This window comes from Schistocerca gregaria, chromosome 2 (assembly GCF_023897955.1).
Source record: "Schistocerca gregaria isolate iqSchGreg1 chromosome 2, iqSchGreg1.2, whole genome shotgun sequence".
In the NCBI taxonomy this organism is placed as follows: Eukaryota; Metazoa; Arthropoda; class Insecta; order Orthoptera; family Acrididae; genus Schistocerca; species Schistocerca gregaria.
Genome location: NC_064921.1, coordinates 387,897,341 through 387,923,735, shown reverse-complemented (window position 1 = coordinate 387,923,735; position 26,395 = coordinate 387,897,341). Strand labels below are relative to the sequence as shown.

General features: G+C 36.9%; 1 protein-coding gene across 2 annotated transcripts in view; it reads left to right on the top strand.

Annotated features, from left to right (window-relative positions):
- LOC126321023 (obscurin) overlaps window positions 1-26,395 on the top strand; it is a 790,459-nt gene that overhangs the window by 445,060 nt on the left and 319,004 nt on the right. For both annotated transcript variants that reach the window (XM_049994141.1, XM_049994140.1), the window contains exons 18-25: window positions 556-683; window positions 4,794-4,917; window positions 7,692-7,827; window positions 11,854-12,029; window positions 18,533-18,638; window positions 18,777-19,061; window positions 19,185-19,469; window positions 25,572-25,747. In XM_049994141.1, the coding sequence (XP_049850098.1) occupies window positions 556-683; window positions 4,794-4,917; window positions 7,692-7,827; window positions 11,854-12,029; window positions 18,533-18,638; window positions 18,777-19,061; window positions 19,185-19,469; window positions 25,572-25,747 (1,416 nt within the window). The remainder of the gene's footprint in view (window positions 1-555; window positions 684-4,793; window positions 4,918-7,691; window positions 7,828-11,853; window positions 12,030-18,532; window positions 18,639-18,776; window positions 19,062-19,184; window positions 19,470-25,571; window positions 25,748-26,395) is intronic.

Here is a 26,395-nt window from a genome sequence, read left to right as displayed (position 1 = left end):
GTAAATCTTGGGAAATTATTTTTATGGAACATATTTGCCTCCTTATATGCTTAACACAGTATTGTTCAGTCACTAAGGTCGCTACTAAGGTAGCACTGAATGCTCTAGAAAAGAGTTAACAGGTTTTAGTTCAGTCTCATAAGGTAAATAGCATGGACTGTGTCATAGGCTACTCTCTTTTCAGTGACATAAGTTATATTAGTAGTAATGAAGTGAGTGTTGTTTAGAAATTCTTCTAGACAGATACCATTATGGAAGACATTACGACATTGTGAATCATAGTAAAATGAAATAAGTAAATAAGGACGTATATTTCATCAGGTTACATTCTGTACCTATGTCAAGCCATTTCCTGGTTGCATTATTGAACTACGCCATCTGAAGAACTTATCCTACCCTGTTGAACTCTACATTCTAGAGATGTACGTAAGGATCAATGGATACAGAATCAACAGCTACTTGCACTAATGTATGCTGCTGTTAAATTTTTCATAGTAAAATTCTATCATTTTCAAGGAAAAAAGAGAAATTAATTAAAAAAAATTTTTCCAATAGCTGAGAAGAAAATTTTTGCTGGATTAGAATCAGCAGGCCTTTTACAACCTGGAGAAGAACCAAAATTTACATGGTTACGAGATGGAAAACCATTTGATCCTGAAGAACGATTTAAAGTGTTGTTCAAGGTAATGAATGTAGTTTATTTAGTAGCTAAATGTTCACAAAATACCTCACTAAATAATTTTCTCCTTCCTTTCATTGTTTAACAACTTTTGCTGCAGAAAATACATGTCATGACTGCTGGCACTGTGTTTATTATAACCATATTTTTTGTGGTGTTACTGGATGAACTGTAGTCTTCTTTGTAAGCCATTGTCACAGATAATTATAATCCTTTTAGTGAAACACCTTCTGCTTTCACAGTGATTTCTTTTCCTGTTAATGTAGTGTATATCTAAGATTTGAGTTTCTAATGAAACTGTTGTCATTACTGAAATCTCCCCGCAGCCTTTGCCCTACCACGGAAACAAGGAATGAGGATACCCTTTGGAGCAGGGGTAGCTAGGACTAAAGGGTCGTGAAGTAAAAGGTACTAGGCACAGAAAATGAAATTTACTTTTTATGGATATCAATCTTATTGTGTTTTGACAAAATTGTACTTCAGCAATTATGTAATACACACACTTATTAAGAAAAACAAAATACCACTGGGATTGGCCTCATTACATAACAACACATCCAGTTTTCAATTTAATTCAACAAGGCCCAACCAGTTAAGATTCTTAAGTTTCAACTGGCCCAACCTACCTTTAAAACAAATGACACAAGCTAACATGTAACCCATATTCGAAAGCCCTTTCATTGCTAAACTGTTATAAGAACTTAATATTCCTTGTGGTTCTTAACAGTTTCACCTAAAAGATCATTTATGAATCTTGGTTTCTGTTGGCACTAGGTGCTCTATCAGAATAACCATAAAGCCATAGAGTCATTCAGATCAGCATTGGCTCTAACCATCTACATATGATTGCACAGCACTCAAAATACTAAAATTTAAATTGGCATGCAGTGTTCTTAAACACTTATCTCAACTCCCCTGCTTGAAACGACAGTAGCCCCTTAAATTGTGAATATACAATATAAAATAAGATAAATTTACCAATGGTCTGAAGATTGCACAGACACACAAAACATGGAGTTTAACTTGGTGCTTGGCCGCTTTGAATTCACAGTTTGATTCGGCACTTAGTCATTTAAATTTTCAAACTAAACAAGCTTTTGAATATTGAAATACCTGCAGGAACAACTGTTTTAACAGCTGACTCAAACAAATTAAATTTTAAGTTTAACTTTGCTGTCTTTAAGTTCTTAAATGGGTTGAATCAATTTGAATTTGCACTAGCAATTTAAGTTTTGAAACTACACGAGCAGCTCACGCAAACAGATTAAATTTTATGTTTAAGTTGCACTTAACTGTCTTTAAATTCTCAAATGAATGAATCAGTTTGAATCAGCACTAGCTGTTTTAATTTTCAGACTACACAAACAGTTAAATATTGAAATGCCCATGGTGCTAACCATTTTAATAGCTTACACAAACCAATTACATTTGAAGTTTGACTTTGAACTTACCCTTCATTAAATTCTTGAATAAATTCAGCAATTTGAATTGGCACTAGTCGTTTTAACTTCAGGAATACACCAGAAAATTTTTGAATCCAGCTCTTGGCCTCACATAACACCAAAATTTTTTTTTTAAAAACAACTTCACAGCTCTAGCTGCCACTAAACTAAGCAGGTTAACAATTTTCCTGCCCAATGACAGGTACTTGTGAGTTTCAATTTAAAGGACTAATGAAGCTAATTGTCTAACAGGACATTCTCAAACATAGGTCTCGATCAACACAGAACATGAAAATAGTACTTGCATTAACATGTGTCTTCAGTGCTGAGAATGCACACAATCGTGTGGGCACTAGCTCTTGATACTTAATCAGACTTAAGTTTACAACTTGTCAATGAATAAGCCCTCTAATCATGCAATATAACAGGTGGAAGGTTTTAAAATTATTCTGTGATGACAACTTAAAATAGAAACATAAAGGTGCAATTGGAGGCAAGACATAAACCATTTTATTACCACAAATTACTCTAAAACAATGCATATGGCAATACAGCCAGAACATGTTAAAGATGGCAGTAAGAATAATAGCAACAGAGAATATTAGAACTAGGGCGTTCTAGCCATTCACATATCAACCAGTAGTTCATATGCAGAATTTCCTTTGGTAAAATAGTTCACTAGCCTGTGTTGGTCCTAAATGTTTGACTTGAAAAATATCAGATATAACAACCACTGGGCTACTACTAGAGCCATACAACAGACAGTTTAAGGGCCTTTAGCCACTCTGCACTTTAGATGCTTTTAAGCACACATAAGTTTAAGTACATAGGAAATGGCTATTAAGTAATAACCCAAATGTACAACACCTGTTAATTTTAATCACAATGCTTTACAGTTGCCCACTAAGACACAACTCTGGAGCATACCCCCAAGAATGCCACTTTCTAGCCAAACCCACACAAGGTTTCACACAGCCCAAGCTTTTCAGCATATAAAAACTTGAGTTTTACGAAAAATAGGTGATAAACTCTCCAGGAACGTACTTAACGATGATGTTATTATGAATCTAGGAGTAGTAGTTCCTGCTCTGCACTCCTAAATATTTGAGATGCCAGCCACAGTGGCTTGTTTCATCCTCACTAAACAGCACCGTGCGATGCACTGCTGCTCTCGATTTAGGTTTGCTCATGCCCTCCATGAGTCCGCAACCCATCTCCACTGCAGCGTGTCATATGTGGTGTACTGACATGTCCGCTTCTCCTCTCACTATTGTGTACCAATCTCCACTTTAAAACCCCATCCTCATGACCTCGCATGCCTTCTTGTCATACATCCAGTGCTGCAGCTATCGCTGGTGAGAATGAATAGCCTAAGTACTCAGTGGCATGCATCAGTCACCACCGGGTACAGTGTCTGCTATAACTTTACAGTGAAAATAAGTGAAATATTCATGCCTCCATTAAATTTAGGTGAACATATAAAAAAATTGAATTGGAGATCACAGACATGAGGAATATGATCAGAGTTACCACAATTATAGAGTATTAGTACCAAGAAAACAAACTATACAAATGAAGTTTTGATCCATAAATATCAAACATTTAACAATAATATATATGGAATAAAGAGAATAGTTCATTAGTTACAAAAACTGAGTATCACAGAATGAATATAAAATTTTCAAATACAATAGAAAATATGGTTATGAGATGACAAAGCATTCATATCAGAAAATAAAAATTTAGGAAGTGAGGTTCACTCCAGTAATGCTCCTGCTGCAGAATATGTAATGAATGGCAAGTTCACTCTTTATGCTGCACTTGTTTCTCATTATTATTTGACAGAAAAGAAACACTGATTTCATATGAGGTATTTCAATTCAATTTTCAATAAGGGTAGTGATTTGAAAGTTCAGGTTTTGTTGCTGTTAGTTTTTTTTAATACTCAAATTTGAAAATATGTCATTCTCATCAGGATGTTCTGATTTACCTACAATATTTCAGAGATTCTGTACCAGAAACATTTCAGACGGCTGAAGTGTTAGGAGAGTTCAGTGCATCCAGAAGTAGATATGTTTAATTTTGTGTCTTTTGATGAATTTATTTGGTTTTGTTTTAAATTATTGATTTGTTTTATTCCTTTTGAAAGTGTTTTCAATGGATTGTTAGTGTAGTCCTTTCTTTCTATTGCTTAGACATCTTGTTTATGAGGTGAAAAGACAAAACTATTTAGCATTCACTTAAATGCTAGAGGAAGACAGTTCACAGAACTCTCTCTCACACAATCACAAACACACGCACACACAAAATAAGTGATGACTTGTTGTACTAACTAAAGCCAAGTGCTTATGGGCAGATGCAAGCAGATGCAGGCAAGCCGTAGTCTGCACAACTGTTTGGCTTGACCAAGTGCTTACTGGCAAGAGTGGGCAAGTGACCTGTGTGACAGAAGAGACTGTGAATATAGTGGAGTAGGGCTGCCTGGCAGGTAGCCTATACAAGCTGTGCTTGCCTATGGGCGAGCTGACAATGACTCACAGAGCCCAAACCATATGGGAAAAAGATGGAACAGCATGCTGTATATGATGCAGCAGAGATTTATAAGCATATTATATTGATATTTTTGTTAGAATTCTTGTCTTAATGTCAGTGATTCTTGTCATTTTCTCAAGGATGAAGAGGATTCCCTGGCACTTGTTTTTCAACATGTGAAACCAGAGGATGCAGGTCTGTACACATGTGTGGCCTCTACTACATCAGGAAAAATATCCTGCAGTGCTGAGCTGACTGTTCAAGGTATGTAACATACAGTATAGCCCATCTTGTGAGTAACACACAGCTTTGTTTAAACTGTTCACTTGGTGCTTGGTGTGGCTTATATTGACCTAGCAAGTGAGAGAAAAGCAAACAGTTGTCTTGCAGACAGATGGTAGCTATTATGGGATGGTGATGAGAGAACTATGAAATGTACATGGCTTTTCAGTACATTTAGTTCAGTTTGGAGCTGCTGTTTACTGACTGATAATGATAAATAAAACAGAATGTTAATGTTAATAATATTTTTCAGACCCAATAAAAACCTCTGCTTACCAGCTACAGTTGGAACAACTGGAATGGGACTAACAGACTGACCTTGCAGGCCATGTAAACAACTAGACTCTACCTGGAATTACATAACACTGAAATTTAGCAATTCCTTCAGACCCGAATACAGAAAAGGTCCATAGCAAATTCCTTATCATTTTTGGACTATACTCAGCCATTTACTGAAAAGCACATAATAATTATTCACATAACTGTTCCTGTCCCCAGCAACTTCTGTTTACTGTAAATATAGTTCACCCCTGCCACAGTGTCATATATTAAGGGCAATTGTTTTGGTTATTAACTTTCTGTTTTCAGGAATTTAAACATGGACAGCTATAACTTAAAGGTATAGAATGAATTACCAACCTCCAATAATATGGGGTGTGGCATCAATAAGAGTGTTATGAGATTATACACAAGGCTTGTGGTGCCACATTCTGTATGACCTCGCAAAAACAATAACTCTGCCCACACTTGGCCAGTTAGTGGGTAGCCCATCCTATGCCATAATTATAAAGTCAAAGGCCTGAATATGGAAGATTAATCTTCTGAAACTTGTCAACAATGGACATTATTAGAAGTCTTCAAATAGGAGATTTGCTTGAGAGCCCCCATCCCTAGATTGAGCTGGGCAAAATCTCATGGACAAATATATAAATGGCTCTCACGGATGCTTGCGAAATATACTGTTTTGAGAGAGAGAGAGAGAGAGAGAGAGAGAGAGAGAGAGAGAGAGAGAGAGAGAGAGAGAGAGAGCAAAATTCACAGTTAACACAAAACATCCTACTTGCAAATATCATGAAAGGGTCTAATGAATTATGTCCTCTGTTAAAACTCCTCAGAGATAATTACAGAATGACTAATATAGTTATATACATGGCTTCTGCATATTCTAGGGAAATCAAAGTTAATTCAATTTAATTCTGATATTTATGAAGTCCTAATATCACATCAAGGAACAGAGCGAACAAAAAAGTGCAAAAGGCATAAAAAGCAGGCATTGTATGAATGCTGCTGTCTGTTATATAGCAGCAGCCACATTTAAATTCATAACATATTCCAAAATTTTTGTAAAGCCCTGTGAAGCAGACATTTCTGTTCAATGCTCTGAAATAAAATCTGACACATCAAAAGATGTGAATTAGGCAAAACATAAACTTTTTTTCTTCTTATTACACAAGGGTGCAGCATGTGAAGATGTTACAGCTGGTTGAGAACATCATATTCAGTTTGATGTTCCACCACTGCATCGTATCTCCAGTAATATCACACATATTTATCTCAGGTAATGACTTGACTGTTACTGCAAATCCTAAGTCACTGGTTAACACAGGAAAAATTTCAACCAAAGGTGTGAAAAATCAGAATCATACTACAAACTTTGAGACTGATATCTGCCACCACTAGTAAATCTGATTACTTTTTTAAAAATCTGAGTGACATACAAGTTGTGTGTGCAACTCATATTTATTCACTTAATGTTACTTTTATTCAAAATATGACTACAGAGCACAACTGCACAGATATTTATGACAAATATTACCTTCAAGCTATACAGTACAACTTGGGACACAATACAGAAATGAAGTGCTGTTAGTCTTTTTTTTTCTACAGCAGAATTGAACATTGTGTACTGATGTGATTAAATGACCATTGCATTTTGTAAATTCGTGTGCAGCTTAATAGCAACAAGTAAATTTTGCCTGATACAAGGCACTGTCAAGACTGATAATTGTACACTGTGCAGAACTACTTTGAGCAGCCTAAACCCGAACAAGAACTACTGCAATGACAGCCATGCAAAATGAGTTGCTATAAACAGATGAGAAGTAGTGATGGATGTTAATTTGAAAAATGAATAATGTCCTTCACATGGTTATGGATATGAATCAGAACATCATAAACCAAGCAAATTCTACTACAGTGTAAATCAATATCACAACGGATCCTTGCACGTTTGTGGATTCTAGGCTTGCATTTTCATTTATTGGTTGTAGTGTCCACTGATGCAAATATTATTTTTACAGATTGATTTTATCTCATTGTTATACAGTGTATATGCCATACGCTGTATAAATTATAATATTCAAGAATTAACATTTCCCATTTTTTTGGAAAAACAGTCTCTGTTTGATTACAATCATCACTCTTCATAATTACATCTGGTTTTGCTAATAATTACTGTCATTGCTTTCATTCCATTTCTGACTCTCATTTGATATATCTTTCTTGGCATAGCATATTAAACACCTTAGCCTACCTTTTATTTGTCTCCTCATATGTTTCTCTCTTCTAACAATTCAGATTCAACATTCAGTCATAACTTCTCCATTTAGTCTGAGCATAGTCATGAGTATTTGCTATGACAGCTGTGTTCATGTCTGATACTTTCATTTTCATTTGTAATGTTCGTACATGCTATCATTTACATGTATTTGAAATGTATGAAGAAAATAATATTTGCAAGCTTTAATTGTTTTTAGGTTCTGTAAACCAGCTCCTGAAGGAACCAGAAGTCCCTAAAATTGTAACTGAAACTAAAGCAACAGAAGTGAGTGTTGGTGGATCAGCTATGTTGGAACTCAAAATAAATGGCTTCCCTAAACCAGATGTAAAATGGTGAGCATGCATCTGAGAACATAACAGATGTACTTTCAGGCTAAAGCCATAGTTGAAAGTATACCCCATGTACCCATTTTTTAAATTTTTTTTCACAATTTTCCTAATCTTATATCAGTTTATTCTCTTTCTCTTTTCTTTTATTCTCTTGACACTATTCTAAAACCACCCAGTATTTGCACTGTCATTAAAGATACCTTAAAGCTTTGAGTCATTAAAAGACTGAAAGCAGAAATGAAAACTTTATTATAGAGAAACTGCTTCTATACAATAGCAAAAATTTGTGAATACCAGTCTAAAATAGCCAAGTTAATTGTTTCCTTCTATACACCAAGTTGTAGTTTATTGTACAGATGTAACTGTTGCATAAATAACTGTCTGAAATAACCATGTTAGTTGTTTTCTTATTATTTTATTGTTATTTTGGTTTAAAATAACCTAGTAAATGGTTTTAAATCAAACAATGGAAAATCCAGGATGGAATGTAACAATATTATGAGAAGGAAAGTTGCTACTCAGCATATAACAGAGATTATGAGTCACAGATAGACACAACAAAAAGACTCTCACACTTATAGCTTTCAGCTGTTAAGGCCTTTGTCAACAATAGCAGACATACACACACACACACACACACACACACACACACACACTCACTCATGCAGACGCAACTCACTCACACAACTGCAGTCTCAGGCAACTGAAACCACACTCCAAGCAGCAGCACCAGTGGAATGATTGGAGTGGAAACTGGTGGGCAGTAAGGAGGAGGCTCAGTCTAACATGCAGCACTTTGCTGTCCGGCACCCCTACTATACTATCCTCCCTCCAACCTCCTCCTTACTCCAACCCAGTTGCCACTCCCATGATGCACTGGTGCTGCTGCTCACAGTGTGGTTTCAGTTGCCTGAGATTGCAGTCGTGTGTGTGTGTGTGTGTGTGTGTGTGTGTGTGTGTGTGGCAATTGTGAGAGTGTTTTTGTTGTGTGTATCTGTGTCTCAACATCTCCGTTATATGGTGAGTAGCAACTTTCCTTCTCTTAATATTAGTAAATGGCTTCTTATATACCATGCGTTTTTAGTTGATTTATTTAATTTCAGTGTTGTAACTGTTGATTTTCTAAGTATAAGCTACATATCACAGTTGTTATTTGTCTCATATCCAAGTGTAACAATACACAGCACGATTTTTAGGTTCAATAAAAATCAAACCAAAAGTACACTTGCGGAAAGAAAATCACCACATAAAAAATAAAATCAGAATGTTGAAAGCAAGCTTGCAAAGAAGCATACGTAATGTTGTACAAGTGCTGGATATCAGTTTGTTGAATGGAATTCTGTGCCTGTTGCTGTTGGTCGGTCAATACAATATTCCCAAGAGTTAGCAGCTTTCACTCAGTTAATACTAGGCAGAAATCAAATCTGCATGTGGAATGCACTTCCTTGACTCTTGTGCAGAAAGAAGTGCAGTATTCTACTGCATTCATTTTCAATAAGCTACCACAAGAACTCAAAAATCTTACCAGTAGCCCAAACGCTTTTAAGTCTAAAGTGAAGTGTTTCCTCATGGCTCACTCCTTCTATTCTGTCGAGGAGCTCCAGAAAGAACTAAAAAATTAAGCAAATTCCAGTGTGATATTGTTGATATTCTTTATTTAAACTTACGACTTGTCACCTGAATGTGTTTTTTATGTTTCATTTTATCTGTTTCTACTATCATGTTATAATTTCATGTATTGACTCGTTCCATGACCATGGAGACTTCTTCTTAATTTGCTCCCACGGAACAATAAATAAATAAATAAATAAACATGACCAGTTAATATTGCTTGTAGATGTTATTGGATTTGTCTTTCGATGATATGTCTTATGTGCTCGGTTGAAGACGGATCTGATGATTGAGCAGACAAAGGCAAAATGTCGACACCCTGTACAGCATATTGGATTCCGACGGTGGAATGTGGGCAAGCGTTACCCTGTTGCAAAACACCGCCTGGAATAATGTTCAGAAATGTTGGCACACGAGATTGATGTACCAGTTTGCAGTCTGGGTGCATGGGATAACCAAGAGAGTGCTCCTGCTGTCATACAAAATTGCAGCCCAGACCATAACTCCAGGTGTAGATCCATTGTATGGAGCATGCAGACATGTCGGTTGCAGGCTCACAAATGTCCTCCTTCTAACCAACACACGGCCATTGGTGGCACTGAACCAGAACCAGTCTTCATCAGAAAACACAACAGACTTCCAACCTGCTTTCCAATGAGCTCTCATTTAACACCAGATGGTGGTGGTTTGGGGTCAGTGGAATGCACGATACAGGGTATCTGGCTCAGAGTTGTCCTTGAAGTGACTAATTTTTAACAAGTTGTTGTGTCACTGTGCTGGTAACTGCTGCTCAGATTGCTGCTGCAAATGCAGTATGATGAACAAGAGCCATATGCTAAACATTATAATTGTCCCTTTGAATAGTACCACATGGTCATCTAGAACCCAGTCCTCATGTGACCATACATTCCCGTGACCACCACTATTAGCAATTGTGTATAGTGGCTACATTCCTGCCAAGTCTTTTTGTAACATCGCTGAAGGATCATCCAGCTTCTCACTGCCCTAATACATGACCTCGCTCAAACTCCGTGACATATTGATAATGATGTCTTTGTCACCTTAAAGGCATTCTTGACTAACATCAACTCACCATGTTCGATCTCAAAGGTTACTAAAGTTCAAGACCGTTGTCGCACATATTTAGAGTGAACCTGCTTCGCATCCTCATAGTGACACTACTAGAGCCTCTCTTATGTGACTGGTGCGCAATTTTGATACATATAATCTTTCAGCTGCAGCAATACACCTATCAACTTTCGTTTATGTCACAAAACTCTTTCTTGGTGTTGCAATTTTCTTTCCTGTCAGTGTATTTCATGAATATGAAACTTAATCACAGCTTCTGAATTCATTTGATGTCAGCTTTACTAGGCGGGGCTTATAGATATACAATATATTAGTGGCACAGAAAAATTTGTGCTGGACTAGGACGTGAATGCAGATTTCCCATTTATTGTGACATATTTCTGTTAGTATTTTGTGGCTCTATGTGGTGCTTCATAATGAAAGCCCTGAAAATACCAGTAACCACGACTTGAGACACTTACATTATCTTCTCAGTTAAATACAGTGAATTATACTTAGCATAAATTATTTTGTTACAAAGAAGTCCACATTTTAAAACACAGAATACTGTATTAAAATAAATACCTGATGAAACATACTTGTAGAGTACTGCCACATCTTTTGCAGTATGATAAGATAATGTGCTGTTTGCAGCACAGTCTGTTTTTGTGAATATCAGCCTGTTCATAAGGGCGGGGAAGGGGCTTGTTCAAGTAATGTTCCAATTTTGAATGCCAAATCAATACCACTTTTGTACAACAAAATCATATATTTTCAGAATTTGAAGGTGCTTTTTCCATTCAGTATATATTATTACACCATACTGAGGGCTACTAACTGTTGAAGAAATGGTTAGAACTTAGTTACATGAAGGCTAAACCTGGGCATTTCCAGAAGAATGTTGTTTGTCTCTCTCTCACACACACACTTTGGAGCTCATGTCCTAGATGACAATTGTTGTGAAGTCATTTCATCTCCTAGTAATAATTTTCATCTGATGTCAAATTTTACATCAATTTTATTAAATGCCTAGCAACTACTTTTGATTCTACAAGCTTAACTATAATAATAAAAGATTTATTTTGTCCATGTATAATTCAGTCGGAGGTCTATCTAATGCAGTTTTCTGATTAAATCCAAAATTAAAGAATTATCTAATACCAACCATTAATTTCCTGTGCTGTTCTAGTGCATGTTTATCAGTGACTTGTACAACACACATTTTCGACGTCATTAGTTTTATTTAACATTCTTAATAGACGAAATGAATTTATGAAACAATATTTTTTGTTTCTGTGGCAAATGTCATACTGTAAGAAACATGTATTTTGATCACTTTGTCATATCCAGGTACAAGGACAACAAGGAAGTAACAGCAGGGGGCAGGGTTCGTTTTCTTTATGAAGATGATGAAAGTATCTCCCTTATTATTAAAGGTGTTACACCAGATGATGCTGGAAAATATAAGATAGTAGCAAAGAATGACCTGGGAGAAGATTCTGCTGAAGTAGATCTGATGGTCAAAGGTTAGTTTATACTACACATATTTTCAAATCATATGGTTTTCATATAATTAATGATAATAATAATATAGATTTTATTGTCTTTCGGCAATTACAGAAATTGACAACGTCAAATGAAGATACAGTTTATAATACATTGTGATAAGGTATTGACTACTGAAATATTTTAGCTTATATCACAATAAATGTGCGGTGGGTCATCTGTTGGATTACTGCATTTTACAGTTGAGGAATTCATTAATATCATAGAATGGGTGGGCAATAAACCATTCATGCAGTCTTTCTTTGAATGTATATTCAGGAAGATGCTGTATAGTATGTGGTAGCTTATTAAGTAGTTTGTGCCCTGTGACTTCATAGCTATTTATTGATTTTGATAATCTGTGGTAAGGCGTGTATATGTAAGCGTTTGCAGTGAGCCTTATCTGAAGAATTTGTAATTATCCTAATGGCTTTCTTCTGCAATAATAGGATGTCATGTATATGACTACAGTTACCCCACAAGATAATGCCATAGGATATTATACTTTGTATCTTCTGTTGTCAATTATCATTATAATAATATTCATTATTGTTATCATTATAACAAATATGATAATATTCATTACTACCTCAGGGCCCATGGAAACCAAGGAGAACATCCACATAACATAGTACTCCCCCCACTGCCACATTCTAAGCAAATGTTTTCTGGATGTTGGCATATCCACATCCAGCCACTGAACCTAGTGCAACAAGAATCTGATTCTGCCAACCAGGTGACTGCCTTGTGCAGTTGATGTCACTGGCTCATCATGGGAATGCCTGTCAGGGGAGCCAAATTCCCCTCTTTTATAGAATTTGGAAGAAGAGTTATTTCCATCACAAAATTTTGTGTGGCAAGCACCAAACTAGTATAAATTATTTTTGTAGTAACTCTACTTCTTTAGTCTGGACTACTTTATTAAGCTACTTCTGCAGTAATATACTCCTTTAGTAACTGTTGGAGAGCCCGATTACTATTTAGTTCTTTAGTTGTTTCTAATGTAGTAAATGCCTTTTTACTAAAGAAGTAAGCCATTTCTGCAGACTGCTGGCACGTGCATTACATTCCCTCCCAGAAAATATTGATTGCTGGCAGACATTATTGCATCACTTATTGCATGATTTATGTTCATCGCTATAATTGTAGAAGCTAAAAGCGATTATTAAATTGAATTATTAAAATTGGAAAATATAAATCCTGTCATACTAATTAATGATAAGATCCCTGTATTATGAAAAAGAAATGTGTTATTAATGGACAAATCTGTTGTTAACCCCACCATGTAAAGCTACCAACATCCATTGTTGGTTGGTGACACTTATTAACATATGCACCAATTTGAGATACGAGCTAGCAGCAACATGGAGGTAGCTAGGAAACCTTCAAAAAAAATATCAAAAAATGAAAAAGTACAGATTGCTGAAGTAATGAAAATGTACATAACTGCTATTGAATCTAAAAAGCATGATATCAACATGCTAAAAAGGAAAAAGAATGCTTGGAAGAAAAAAGGAAAAAAACAATTACACGTTGAATACAACACAGAAGCTCTTATGCAAAAATCACAGGAGCAGCTTAAAGTAATTTGGAAGGAGATGAAAGCAAAGAAAATGAAAGCTAAATTTAATTGAGAACAATTTCAAACTGGCAGTGGAATAGGTGAGGCAAAGATCAATGATATAAGCCAAACGGTTGTTGATACGATCTCACAGGTTTTCGAAGGGATAGCAGGAGTTCACGACAATGACGCATCTGAAGATAATGTGATACTTTCAAGCAACTTTGACTATGATAACTGCTCTGAAAGTAGCAGCGAAACTGCTGTAGGTGGAACTTGATCCCATATTCATGAACCTCGCCCTGCATTCTTTGGTGGGAGCTTATCAGAAGATGCGCCCAGCAAAAGAGGGAGACAACCTGTGGTTGTGGTGAAGAGCTGAGAGTTGTTGAAAAAAGCAGACAAGCTTCATTCCTTAAAAATTTCATTTAATATGAGAGGAATGTAATGTAAACATGTTATTAATAGAAAGATGAAGAAAAATCATGGAAGAAGAGCTTAACCTTAAATGGAAATTATGAATAAGTTGAAGAACATAATGGAGCAAACTTCAGGTTCCAGTTCTTCAGACAATGTGCTCAAGAAATGTGGGTTTTTGTGACTGAATAAAAATGTTGTGTAGAACTGCAGCATCCAAAATAACATTCCCACACTTGTTTGATTTAAATCACATTGTTTTAGTGAGAATTTGGAAACATTTCTTTAAAACACCGAATTCTCACTCTGTTAAACATCTGGTAGCAATATGGGCTGTATTGTAGCACCGTTTGGCTCCTGTGTGGGCTGAGAATACAGGCAAGATAAGATGTTTTAGAGAAAATATCCACAAGCAACCCATCATGTTGTCCATTTTCAAACTCTGCAGCAACTCTACTATTGTCCCAAATATGTACATCATGCATGGAATGCGGCCAATGGCTTACCATGTTCAGAATCTTCATATTGGCATCATAGATGATTTGTGTATTGATAGAAAAGAAATTCTTGCATTTTCTGTATAGTTCTGCTTGTGCTCCAGAAGGACAAAGTATGGGTATATGCACACAATCTATGTCCCCTGTGACATTTGGGAATCTACCATTTCCATGGAATTGCCTTTTGTTCTTTGATATATTTTCTTGGCTCTTGGCATGGACACACACAGTGGCTTTAAGGCAATTAAACTGTTTATCACACTGTTGAAAGCTCTTCCAGCAGTAGTACGATGGATATTAATGAGATCCCCTGCTATGATTTGATAAGTACCTGTACCAAAGATTTGCATCCATAAAGAAGTTGCAGCCTTGGAGAAAAGCACAGTTCCAGTCAGAATTATGCTGCAGTAATGGCTTCAGCATACCAAGCAGCAACTCAAAATATTCCTTACGAGATCCAAACTGCTCTTTGAAATCACTGTCATTAAACATTACAAAAGATTCTCTTCTCTCCAGTACAACCCTCATTCTTGGGATGTTCACCTCTTCCTCCATCTCCACATATTCTTTGTGGTCCAGGTAATCCATAGAATTCAGCACTTAAAACACAGAACTCAAAATTCGCACCTTACTATCTTACTTTACTCCTACTACTGCCTAGGAGTAAATTTTGGCTTTGTTTCCCACTGATGCTGCTAACATAGTAGCATACTCTTCAATGATTCTCTCCACCAGTAATGGAGGAAATGAATTTACTTTGGAAGTAAATGAAAAATTTACTCCTGGAGTAATTCACTCCTTTAGTTCAGTGCTATTGACTGGAAGTCACTGATTTTCTTCTCTCTTAGTAACTTACTACTCCAGTTCATTCACTCCTGATTGATGCTCACCACCTTTTATTTAGACACCACTGTTCTTACGCTGTGTTCCATGGCTGTGAGTGGTGCACTATTGCTTGTAGACATATTGGACAGTCTGCATTGATACACCAACAAATTGGGCAACTTCACTTACAGTAAGATCATCATTACACATCAAATGCAATAGTTCCTTTCAGTGCTGCAGGGTCACATTACACCTGGTCCAGTTCTGCACCACCTACAGTGATCATTTGCAGTGTGACTAATTTTTGCATGTTGAACTTATTTTGAATTTGATTTTGTTTGTGTGAAATGCATTAATCAGTTTTCTGTGTCTCTGGTCTCTGTCATGTCTCACTTCCATTTGTTGCCAGCAAACATGTTGAGTTGTTCACATTCCAGGTGCTTAAATTTGCAAAGTATCTTTACAGTAACAATGAGGATCAGGAAGTAAAGTTGGTCCACATTATTCTGTGTGTCTCCTTATACTGGCACAATTCTATAAAAAAATCTGTATTAAATATGATAGATCTGGATCTCAGGCGTCTTCCACACAAGACTATTGCCATCATCCATTTCTATTACTGTCATCATCATCATCATCATCATCATCATTTCCTATGACTTGGCCTGTGATTCTGCCTCAGTGTGGATGCTTCTGTGGTGAAAATCCACATGTGGTTCTAGTCTAAGCAGGTTTTCATGATTTAATTTCTCCCATTTTTGTGTAGTTTATTAAGGTCTGAACTTGTTGATTTATGGAATCTATTTCTCAAATCTACAAACATTGGCCTGTGTATAAGTTGCATCTGTTCCTTGTGATCAACAAGAAGATTACCAGTAATGCTCATCTCATCCATGGGGAGAAAGCAGCTCAGCAGATATTGATGTATAACATAATTTGTTTTCCAGTTGCTATTAGAGTGGACAGAGTAGGGTGACAGAAACACAAACTGTGTTCACTGTCATATTTCATATTTAGGAGTTTCTAAAAAAGACCTGGCTAGATAATAAATGGAAGAAAGACAACAAATCACGCCATTCAGAGCTTTTGAGTTACATCAGTGAAAATAATCAGTATTTGAAAATGTAGGTGAAAAATCTGCACATCATGTGGCAGCAGGAGCAAATGCATATAAAATATATGGAAATGCCTAATCTTTCAGAGCCAGTGACTCCTTCTGGTAGAAGGTTTGAAGGGAAAGGAAGAGGGATGAAGGAATAAGACTAGCGATAAACAAAAATGAGCAACTTAGTATAACGTGTTTTCATTATATGTTAATTAAAACTGAATGTAACAGTTTTAGATGTTCGTACCAATTGATTTTACTTTATGGGTTTGGTATATTAGTACTTTATCATCATTTACATATTACATTACCTACTACGTAGAGATTACTACTTTGTTTATGTTTCCGGCATTATCTTGTTATTTGTCTAATTTGGAATGGTTGCTTATGATATAAATAGTGTAGTAAGGAATTATACAAAATTGGTCCATTACAGTATTGGAAACTGGATAGTGGCTAGCCCTCAATGAACTAAGAGTTGTGGTAACCATCTGTTCAAGTTGCTTTCCACTCTAACCTGTTAAGTTTCACAATGTGGCCACTAATCTTTTTTCTCTCCTCAACTTCAATCCTTCTCTGACCTCTTCCCCCTCCTGCCAAAGTTTGTAACTGCACCTAGTAGCTCTACCCTTTTTCCACAATGTTGCTGCATGCTCCTCCAAGCAGCACTAGACCTTGCCCCATCCCTACACTGCTATCACTCCCCCTCCCTGCCCCAGGACCCACATATTGCTTCTCCTATAAGGTGCAGTTACTGTATGCAGTCTGGCCTCTGTGACCAGAGACATTGGTCTGGTGTGTGTGAGTAGTTGTGTTTGTGTGATCACATGTTTTCTACATTAGAAAGCCTTTTGTCCAAAAGCTCAAATGCGTAGCAGACTTTTTGTTGTGACTGTCTGTTGGTCAATATACTACTAAGCTGAGCAGACAAATTTAGGTACAGCTTTAAATTATAATTTTATTCTGTTTGTTCCAATTTTGATGAAATAAAGCATCTATGTAGCTCCAAGCTACACTCAAGTTACCTGTGGAAACCCCATGAAATTTTGTCATGAAGTTTCGGAGATTAGCATGTTCAAACAGACAGGTATGGTGGTTTTCCAGTTTTGTTATTAATATAGCGAAAACTACAATCAACTAAAAATATTGAATAATACCACAGGCCAGTATATGACATAAATAAGTGTTTTAAACCCCATCATGGTTTCCTCCATAAATTTATTTGTTAATAAATCCACTAATGCACCCATCTTTGCACAAAATTAATTCTTAATGTAAAATATACCACCTTACTCTTTCTTGTGATTTGCTTTTGGTGTAAACTACGACCTGTACCTTTTATTGTCCAATTTCTTTATATTTAAAATTTATATATAATTTTGTAACATCCCCTCACTTGAATAATCTTCAAGAGAAGTAGAATCATATTTGTATCAGTCACTCATTTCTTAACTGTTTCAAATGAAAAAGTTGGCTTTCTGTAAAACTTCTCCAACTTTGGATGAATTTCTCCTGCAGAAAAACATTTCATGATAGACATTTCTGGTGGCTCAAAATTCTCATTTATCTATTTCATCAAAATGCACAATTGGAAGTAGCTATACAAAGAAAACTATTTCACACATCATGTTCACACTTGACTCATGTATTGTGCACAATGAAAGTGTTTCATTGATCTCATCTTAAATTCAGAAATAACTGAAATTTTTAATCACTCAGCTGTCTGTTGCAGCAACCCATTTGTTTTCTTTTCACTTTTCCATCAGACGTACTGACAATGAATGTACTGGGTGCTGTTTGTGGCTTTCCTCTTTTATTATCAAGTGAGCAGTAACTCAGTGGGCTGTGGTGCGATGTAGTGATTTTTATCAGTATTTAATGTTTCAAAAATTTATTGATGCTGGCTAATCTTACATAAACTTGTCAAGTTGATACTAGTTTCTATTTATAAACATTAAATAGGCCTAATTGTTACTGTGTATTCATAATTATCAAGTCCATTCCTAAGTAGGGCCTAGTTATTTTAATATGGATTGGTTTCTAATCACATACAAAAATTGTGTGAATTTTTTATTCCAGCACCACCAAAAATTAAGACCAAAATGCAGGATGCATCATGCATGACAGATCAACCATTTAAGATGACTGTTGAAGTGGAAGGGGTTCCAGAACCTGAAATTAAATGGTACGGGAAAATGAAAGACAATTCTATTTCAGTCCTCAAAAAAATTTGTCAGTAGCAAAATCTTTAGAGAGGAACTATATTTATATTTCTGCCTGCCCTGTTCCAAAAATGAAATACAATGTTACTTCTGGTTAACAGGTACAAAGATGGCCAACAAATTGTACAGACAGATCGTATAAAAATAATCAAGGAAACTTCAGAGACATACACCCTCTCAATTACAAGCACAAAATTAGAGGATTCTGGGTCCTACTCAATTGTGGCAACCAATGAAATGAGCCAGACTTCTGAATTTTGGAAATTTGTTGTCCACTCTGGCCCACAGTTCCTTAAAACAATGAACAAGTCAGTGGAAGCAAGGGAAGATGATACAATAACATTTGAAGTCAAGGTTCAGGGTGATCCTAAACCAGATGTGAAATGGTAACCACTGTGCTCATTTATGCAATTTAATTGCTTGTTTCTGTTCTAGATTTTTAGTTTACTTCCACAAACATGTGCAGTTTAATGGAATGTTTTGTTATTAATTTTTTTTTTATATTACAGGCTTAAGAATGGGGAAGAGCTCAAAGCAGATGGCAAGCACATTATAATTGAAGTTGATGGCCCAACACACACTTTAATAATCAAAGGCACTACAAGAAATGATTCAGGAACTTACAGTTGTGAAGTGATAAATGATCATGGCTGGAAAAAAGATGAAGGAGTATTAAATGTCCGTTGTGCTCCTGAGTTCAAGAAAGATCTGTCTGACCTTCAAGCAAATGAAGGCGATACAAATATTGAGTTTAATGTTAAGGTTGATGCATACCCCAAGCCTAAAGTGAAATGGTAAGTTATGTAATAAAAGCAGTAAGATTATTGTTGTTGTGTGTGTGTGTTAGCTGTAAGGAAAAGACAGAATACTATGTAAATGTGAGGTATGTTTATACAAGTGACATACAATAAGCAATGCATCATATGTTTTTCTGAAATCATGTTGGTTTTATTCAGCTTTACAATACACTATATTATTCCTCATTCTTGTGCCTGCAAAAGCCTGTTTTTCAACATAATCTCCATTTAATGCTGTGGCCTTACGCCAGCTTATTGGGAGGGCCTGTATACCCACATGGTACCAGAAACTGGCTGACATCAGAGCCAGCATCTTGCTGTATCAATAACATCCCCATCATCCATGTATTGCTTCTTGTAGGTGCAACCTTCATTGGACCAAATGGATGGAAGTCGGAAGGTGTGAGATCTGGGCTGTAGGGTGAATGAGGAAGAACAGTCCAACGAAGTTTTATGAGTTCCTCTTGGTTGTACAGACTTGTGTGAGGCATTGCATTGTCATGCAAAAGGAGAAGTTCATTTGCATTTTTGTGTTGATGAACATGCTGAAGTAATTTCTTCAGTCTCCTGAGGGCAGCACATGACTGTTGCACTACCAATGACAATGTCTAGTTGTGCAGTGATGTGTTTGATTGTGACTGTTGATGACCTTGAATGAGAATGCCTGCTTGTAACAACATTGCAAGAGTCATCTGCATTTAACAACATTGCAGGAGTCACAGATATGTGTGCCAACTTTGAGATCAGACAGGTTTGCGCGGCCTTGTTGCGATTATGACAGACACCTCACTGTGCTTTTGTTTACTGCTGGGAATGCTCCTCTATTACAGATGCCACTTTGAGGGCTGCATATAGTGGCACCACCAATTGGAACTTCATGAAACTGTAGGGGCTGAAGCAGGAATATTCCACAATGTTCCACAAGTTCTGTATTTTTAAACCGATATTGGACAAGACAAAAAAAAAAAAAAAACACTGGATTACCTTTTATACGTCCCCATATTTTACAGTCAGTGTAATATATTGCACCAGATAAATAATTTAAGATATGCTGTTTCTATTTATTGTTAACATTTCTTGCTATTTCATATTTACATTCCTTCCTGCATCATCTGGTTCACTAACATTTTTGTAATTGTTTCTCATTGTTTTCACATAATTTCTTAATGGCAGACCTTACACAAATCATTGTTTGTTTGTTTTGATGCTATCTGCTGTTCAGCCACATGGTGCATTGTGTTATTTACAGGCTATGTAATAATTCTGTTGCATAATGAGGAAGAGTATTCTTTACAAAATATCTCCTGTGTTGAATTCTATGTGATTCATATGGGATTGAGTTAGTTATTAACGTCTACTTTTCAATCAATTTTGATTTCTTATGGCATAACCTAAACCATCAGGAAAGTGTCTGTATTGCCATGTACTGCTCCTGGTTTAAATGCTTCACCTTTTAGGTCCTATGTTTGAAAACACACCTAGAATAAACCTGCCAGAAACTTGGAACAAAACACCTCACACTGCCTGAGGAACACTGCATCCAACAAGCCATCACCTCCCCATCCCTTAGGCAACTAGTCAGCCTGGCCTTCTTAGTGAAACACTGAATCTTTATTTATCTCCTATTGAAGCCCAACTATAGCCATAATCTCACTCTTCACACCTCACAATCCCAGCCCACATTTAGTCCAAAATCTCTCATTCAGATGCCTCTTATACTACTCTTTTGAATAGCTCAATGGCCAGTCACACCTCAAATTCAGTCTAACTGCCCTTGTGAAAGACCTTCTCTCATTCACACGTAACCTCAGTTCCACCCAACAATCAATATAATGAGCAACAATCTTTGCCTAGAACAGTTCAGGCACAAATCCCAAAGAGATTCCTGAAGAATATCAGAAAAACTTGAAAAATGTATTCAAGGTGTGTTCCAAGTTACCTGTGATCTAGTGGCAGATTGATGTATTGCCATCCACACTGGAGACAAAGGCTCCACTACTGTGGTACATGACTGTGGACAGTATGTGCCATTGAGTTTCATACGCCACAACATACATACAGTAACTGTTCGTAAAGACCCCTTTCTTTCCATCCAGACTGAGGTGTAGATAATTTTTAAAACCCTAGACCCCTCAAAAAGTCTCACTGGTGTTTCTGTAGAACTGCTTACTCCACCTGACCCACATCCCAATCTTCTATCACTTTCCAAAATTCAGAAAAATGATCAGCATGCCTGTTACATTGTAGCAGATAAGAACACTCCTATCAAAAGTGTGCCAGTTTTGGTAGACCTGCACCTCTGACCTACTACAAACAGCCTCTCCTCCTACATAAGACAGCAACACCAAATCCCTTGACATGTATATCAAAGGCCTCTCTCAGTCTTTCTTCTTCTGCAACTGCACCACAGAATTTAACCACAAAGAAATCTCTGAAAGTCTTCTTCTCTTCTCATCTTTCAGTGAACACAGCTCTCACTTCCAAAAGACTCGGAGTCATCATCATTGTTATCAGTGCGTACCATCTAAACTTCAAGTGCCTCAGTTCATTATTCCATCAGTGTTATGACTAGTAATAGTCTAGCCCTGTAATGAGATTGTTTCCCTGATATCCTTCCTATATCATTAACTGTCACCTTCTGCCATTCTCTGTAATATGCTTGTCAAACTATATGACATTCCCAGACCATTATACATATACCAAGACTCCTTCCCCCTGCAGTTGTGCCTGCTATAAAACCTACCCCATTCACCAACCTACTACAACCTAGTGCAGCTCCACCAGTCAAAAATCCTATATCATAGGAAGAAGAGCAATATGTGAGAGGATCTCTCCACCTTGACATAACCAGTTTCCAGTTGCTAAGCATGATGTACAGCATGATTTGAGATATCACCTCATGGGCAATTTTCCGGGGCTGTGGCAATTGGATGTTGCTTTTCCACATTGCCTTGCATCCTGTCACCTTCCTGATCTTAACATCTGTTAACAACCTCCTCCTCCCACTTTTATTTTTTCCCCTTCTCCTGTGGTTGAATTTTATTTACTTAATTGCTCTTCTGTCTGCTAGTCCTACTGGTAACGTAAGACTCTAATGAAATGTAGTGGACCTGAATGAGGCAAGAATAATAGTTGTTACTAATCTATGGGACCATTGGAGGAGGGTACAAGAAAAACAGGTTTTGCATCTAGTAGATGATGTGGTACGAATGAATTCACGCCCACAACAAGGAAAGGGCTTCTTTCAAAGCAGACCAATGGTGTGAATAAATTCATACCCATGATGTGGGAAGGGCTTCTTTCTAAGCTGCCAGATTGCCACTCTTTTACGTCCTTTTTTCTGCTGGATGTACTTGCTAGACGAAATTTTGTGGGCAACATATTTTTATCACTGGATGTGAGGAGTCGCACTGCAACTCCCAAGAAAATGAATTTCACTTCACTCTGTATAATTAGCAGTGGAATAGATAGAAATCTCTTATTTCATTGCAAATATGACTAATTGATGCCATAGGTACTCTGGTGTGTACTACACATTTGTATTATTTCTGTGGACAGCTGTTACAGTGTCATCAAATGGTTCTGACAATCCAAAACGGATATCATGAGGTATATGTACTTACACATTAACACCCACTTGATGCCTGTTACATCCTCTGCAGCTGTAGCTTATTTCTGGGAACTTAGTGGCTCCAGTGCTGTTGGAATTAGTTTTGAAATCCCTTATGTGCCTGTAGTTACTGTCCATCATGTATATTTTGATAAAATAAACTGAAGAGCAAATTCTGAAAGATTTGTAGAGGTGTAGCTACACCCTTCACACTTTGACAAATTAACCCAATTAGGTCAAGATTTTCTTTATTCATGTTTTGCCAGATTTATAGCACAATTTTCTGGCAACAGTCACTCACTTTGCAGAAACTTTGATTTTATCACGATAGTGAGTTTTAATCATTTTTCAGTCATATAGCTTCAAATGCTGTCATATAATTGTAATATGAAGTCCAGTTCCCTATGGTGTTGGTCCTATGCATACCTTTTAAAATAACAGTTTTAGTTATGATGTCTCACAGCATTGTTCAGTTCCCATGGCTAATACGTTGTATATTTTATGCATTCAATCTGATAAGTGGTTTTACTGTGATATATGTATATGGGCTGCTCTGTAGTACCAGTGAGCCCAGCAAAGAGACCTGGTACCAGTTGAAATGTTTAATTGTCTCATTTCATTGTCGTGTCAGCACTACATGCTGAAGATACTGATCACTGCTGTATATAAATTGTGATGTGTTTTCTATTTTGGAGGGAGTGGTTGCTTGGGACCATGTCTTTTAGAAATGTTACTGCACATCCATTCTGGCAGCATATCATCAATAAATTATTGTGAAATGAAGCTAAAATATTCAATTTTGCACAGTTTTTCAGGCTATTGACAGCTGAACTGGATCTTTCCCTTTGCAAAGGCCAGACTAACCTTTTATGAAAACTGTTATCTCCCTGATCATATGAAAACAGTATTTACTTAATACTACATACAGTACTTTATTACATCTCATAGTAGACTGCAAAGAACATTTATATATAATTCAAATGTTTGAAGTGAACAGACAGCACGCATAATTAAATAATAGACCCAACACAAGAAATACACTGAAGAGCGAAAGAAACTGGTACACCTGCCTAATATTGAGTAAGGCCCCTGTGAGCATGCAGAAGAGCCACAGCATGACATGGTCTGGACTCGACTATTGTCTGAAGTAGTGCTGGAGGGAATTGACACGATGAATACTGCAGGGCTATCCATACATCCATAAGAATATGAGGGTGTGGAGATCTCTTCTGAACAGCTCGTTGGAAAGCATCCTGATATGCTCAATAATGTTCATGTTTGGGGAGTCTGGTGGCCAGAAAAACTGTTTAATCTCAGAAGATTGTTTCTGGAGCCACTCTGTGGTAATTCTGGATGTGTGGGGTGTCACATTGTCCTGCTGGAAATGCCCAAGTCTGTCAGAATGCACAAAGGACATGAATGGATGTAGCTGATCAGACAGGATGCTTACGTATGTGTAACCTGCCAGGGTCACATCTAGATGTATTGTGGATCCATTATTATTCCAACTTCACATGTCTCACACCATTACTGAGCCTCCACCAGCTTGAACAATCCCCTTCTGACTTGCAGGGTCCATGGATTTATGAGGTTGTCTCCATATCCCTTCACATCCATGTGCTCGATACAATTTGAAAGAAGACTCATCTGACCAGGTAACATGTTTCCTGTTGTCAACAGTCCAATGTCGGTGTTGATGGGCCCAGGCAAAGCATAAAACTTTGTGTTGTGCACTCATCAAGGGTACACAAGCAGGACTTTGGCTCCAAAAGCCCATATCAGTGACGATTCATGGAATGGTTCGCATGCTGACACTTGTTGATGGCCCAGCATTGAAATCTGCAGCAATTTGTGGAAGGGTTGCATTTTTGTCATGTTGAACAATTCTCTACAGTTGTTATTGGTCCTGTTCTTGCAGGATCCTTTTCCAGCTGCAGTGATGTCAGAGATTTGATGTTTTACCTGATTCCTGATAACACAATACACTGGTTAAATGGTTGTATGGGAAGATACCTACTTCACTGCTGCGTCAGAGATGCTGCCTCCATCGCTCATCCGCTGACTGTAACATTCCATTCAGTTCACTTAAATCTCAATAACCTGCCATTGTAGCACCAGTAACCTATATAACTGTTGCGCCAGACACTTTTTCTCTTAAGTAGGTGTTGCCAACTGCAGCGCCATCTTCTGCCTGTTTACATAGCTCTGTATTTGAACACACATGCCTATACCAGTTTCTTTGGTTCTTCAGTGTATAACCACCTATTTGCTGCCCATAGACACATATGTTGTTTCTTATAAATGTGATGCACTACTGGTCAGTTCTTTGCAGCCTGCACAGCAATGCCACATACTAAATATCTTGTAGGAATGTTCATTCCAACATCCTTTGTAGTATGAATGTGACTTGCACGATTTTTTTTGCAGTGTTTCTGTTCTGTGCATTATCTTTTTTTTCTGTATAAAAGACTTGTTTACATTTTTTTCAGGTTTCTTGGTGATATAGATATAACAGAAAAGAAAAATGAGTTCACTTGTACTGAAGAGGAAGGCACTTATAAACTTGTTATAAAGGAAGTTACAACAGAGTTGTCCGGAAAGTACACATGTAAAGTGGTTAATGACCTAGGCACCAGTGAATCAAGTTCTAATTTAACTGTCAATTGTAAGTTACTGTTTTATAATACCATTTAATGCATTTTTAGCTGTTCAGTAAGAACGGTAGTAGTTCATTTTATACATACTTTTAGACCAATAATTTGTGTCAAACTATATTACACAGACTGCACAAATTCATTGGATAACAACCACAAGACAGTGCCAACAGATCTATACTTGCCGCAGTGGTTTGTAAATCTGAAGCTCACCTGTTTCTTTACACTGAGTGATACTAACTAGCTAGCCATATCAATATGCATTAAGTTATATGGTTCCTATGAATTAGTTTTTGTAGATGTGTCCTACTTATGTGCAACATATCAAAACAGTGGCTGCCACTTGACTGGTTGGTGAAGCACTCATTAGCTCCTGATGTATATAGGTTGTACAGGAGAAGCAAAAGAGAGAGGGGGAGGTGGAATGGAGAAGGGAGTGGAATTTAATATTTGATGTACCTTTCTAAACAAAGCATAACTGGGAGCTGATTACCAGTCCCTAGTGTCACATAGTTGACCTCAGAGAAATTAAAACATATTACCAACTGTTTCAAAGGGCTGATTTGATTCAAATGCAGCAGAAACTATATCCACAATGAATTATCAGGGTACATTGGGCGATTTTGATGCTTCTGTATAAATGTTCCATGATTTCATGT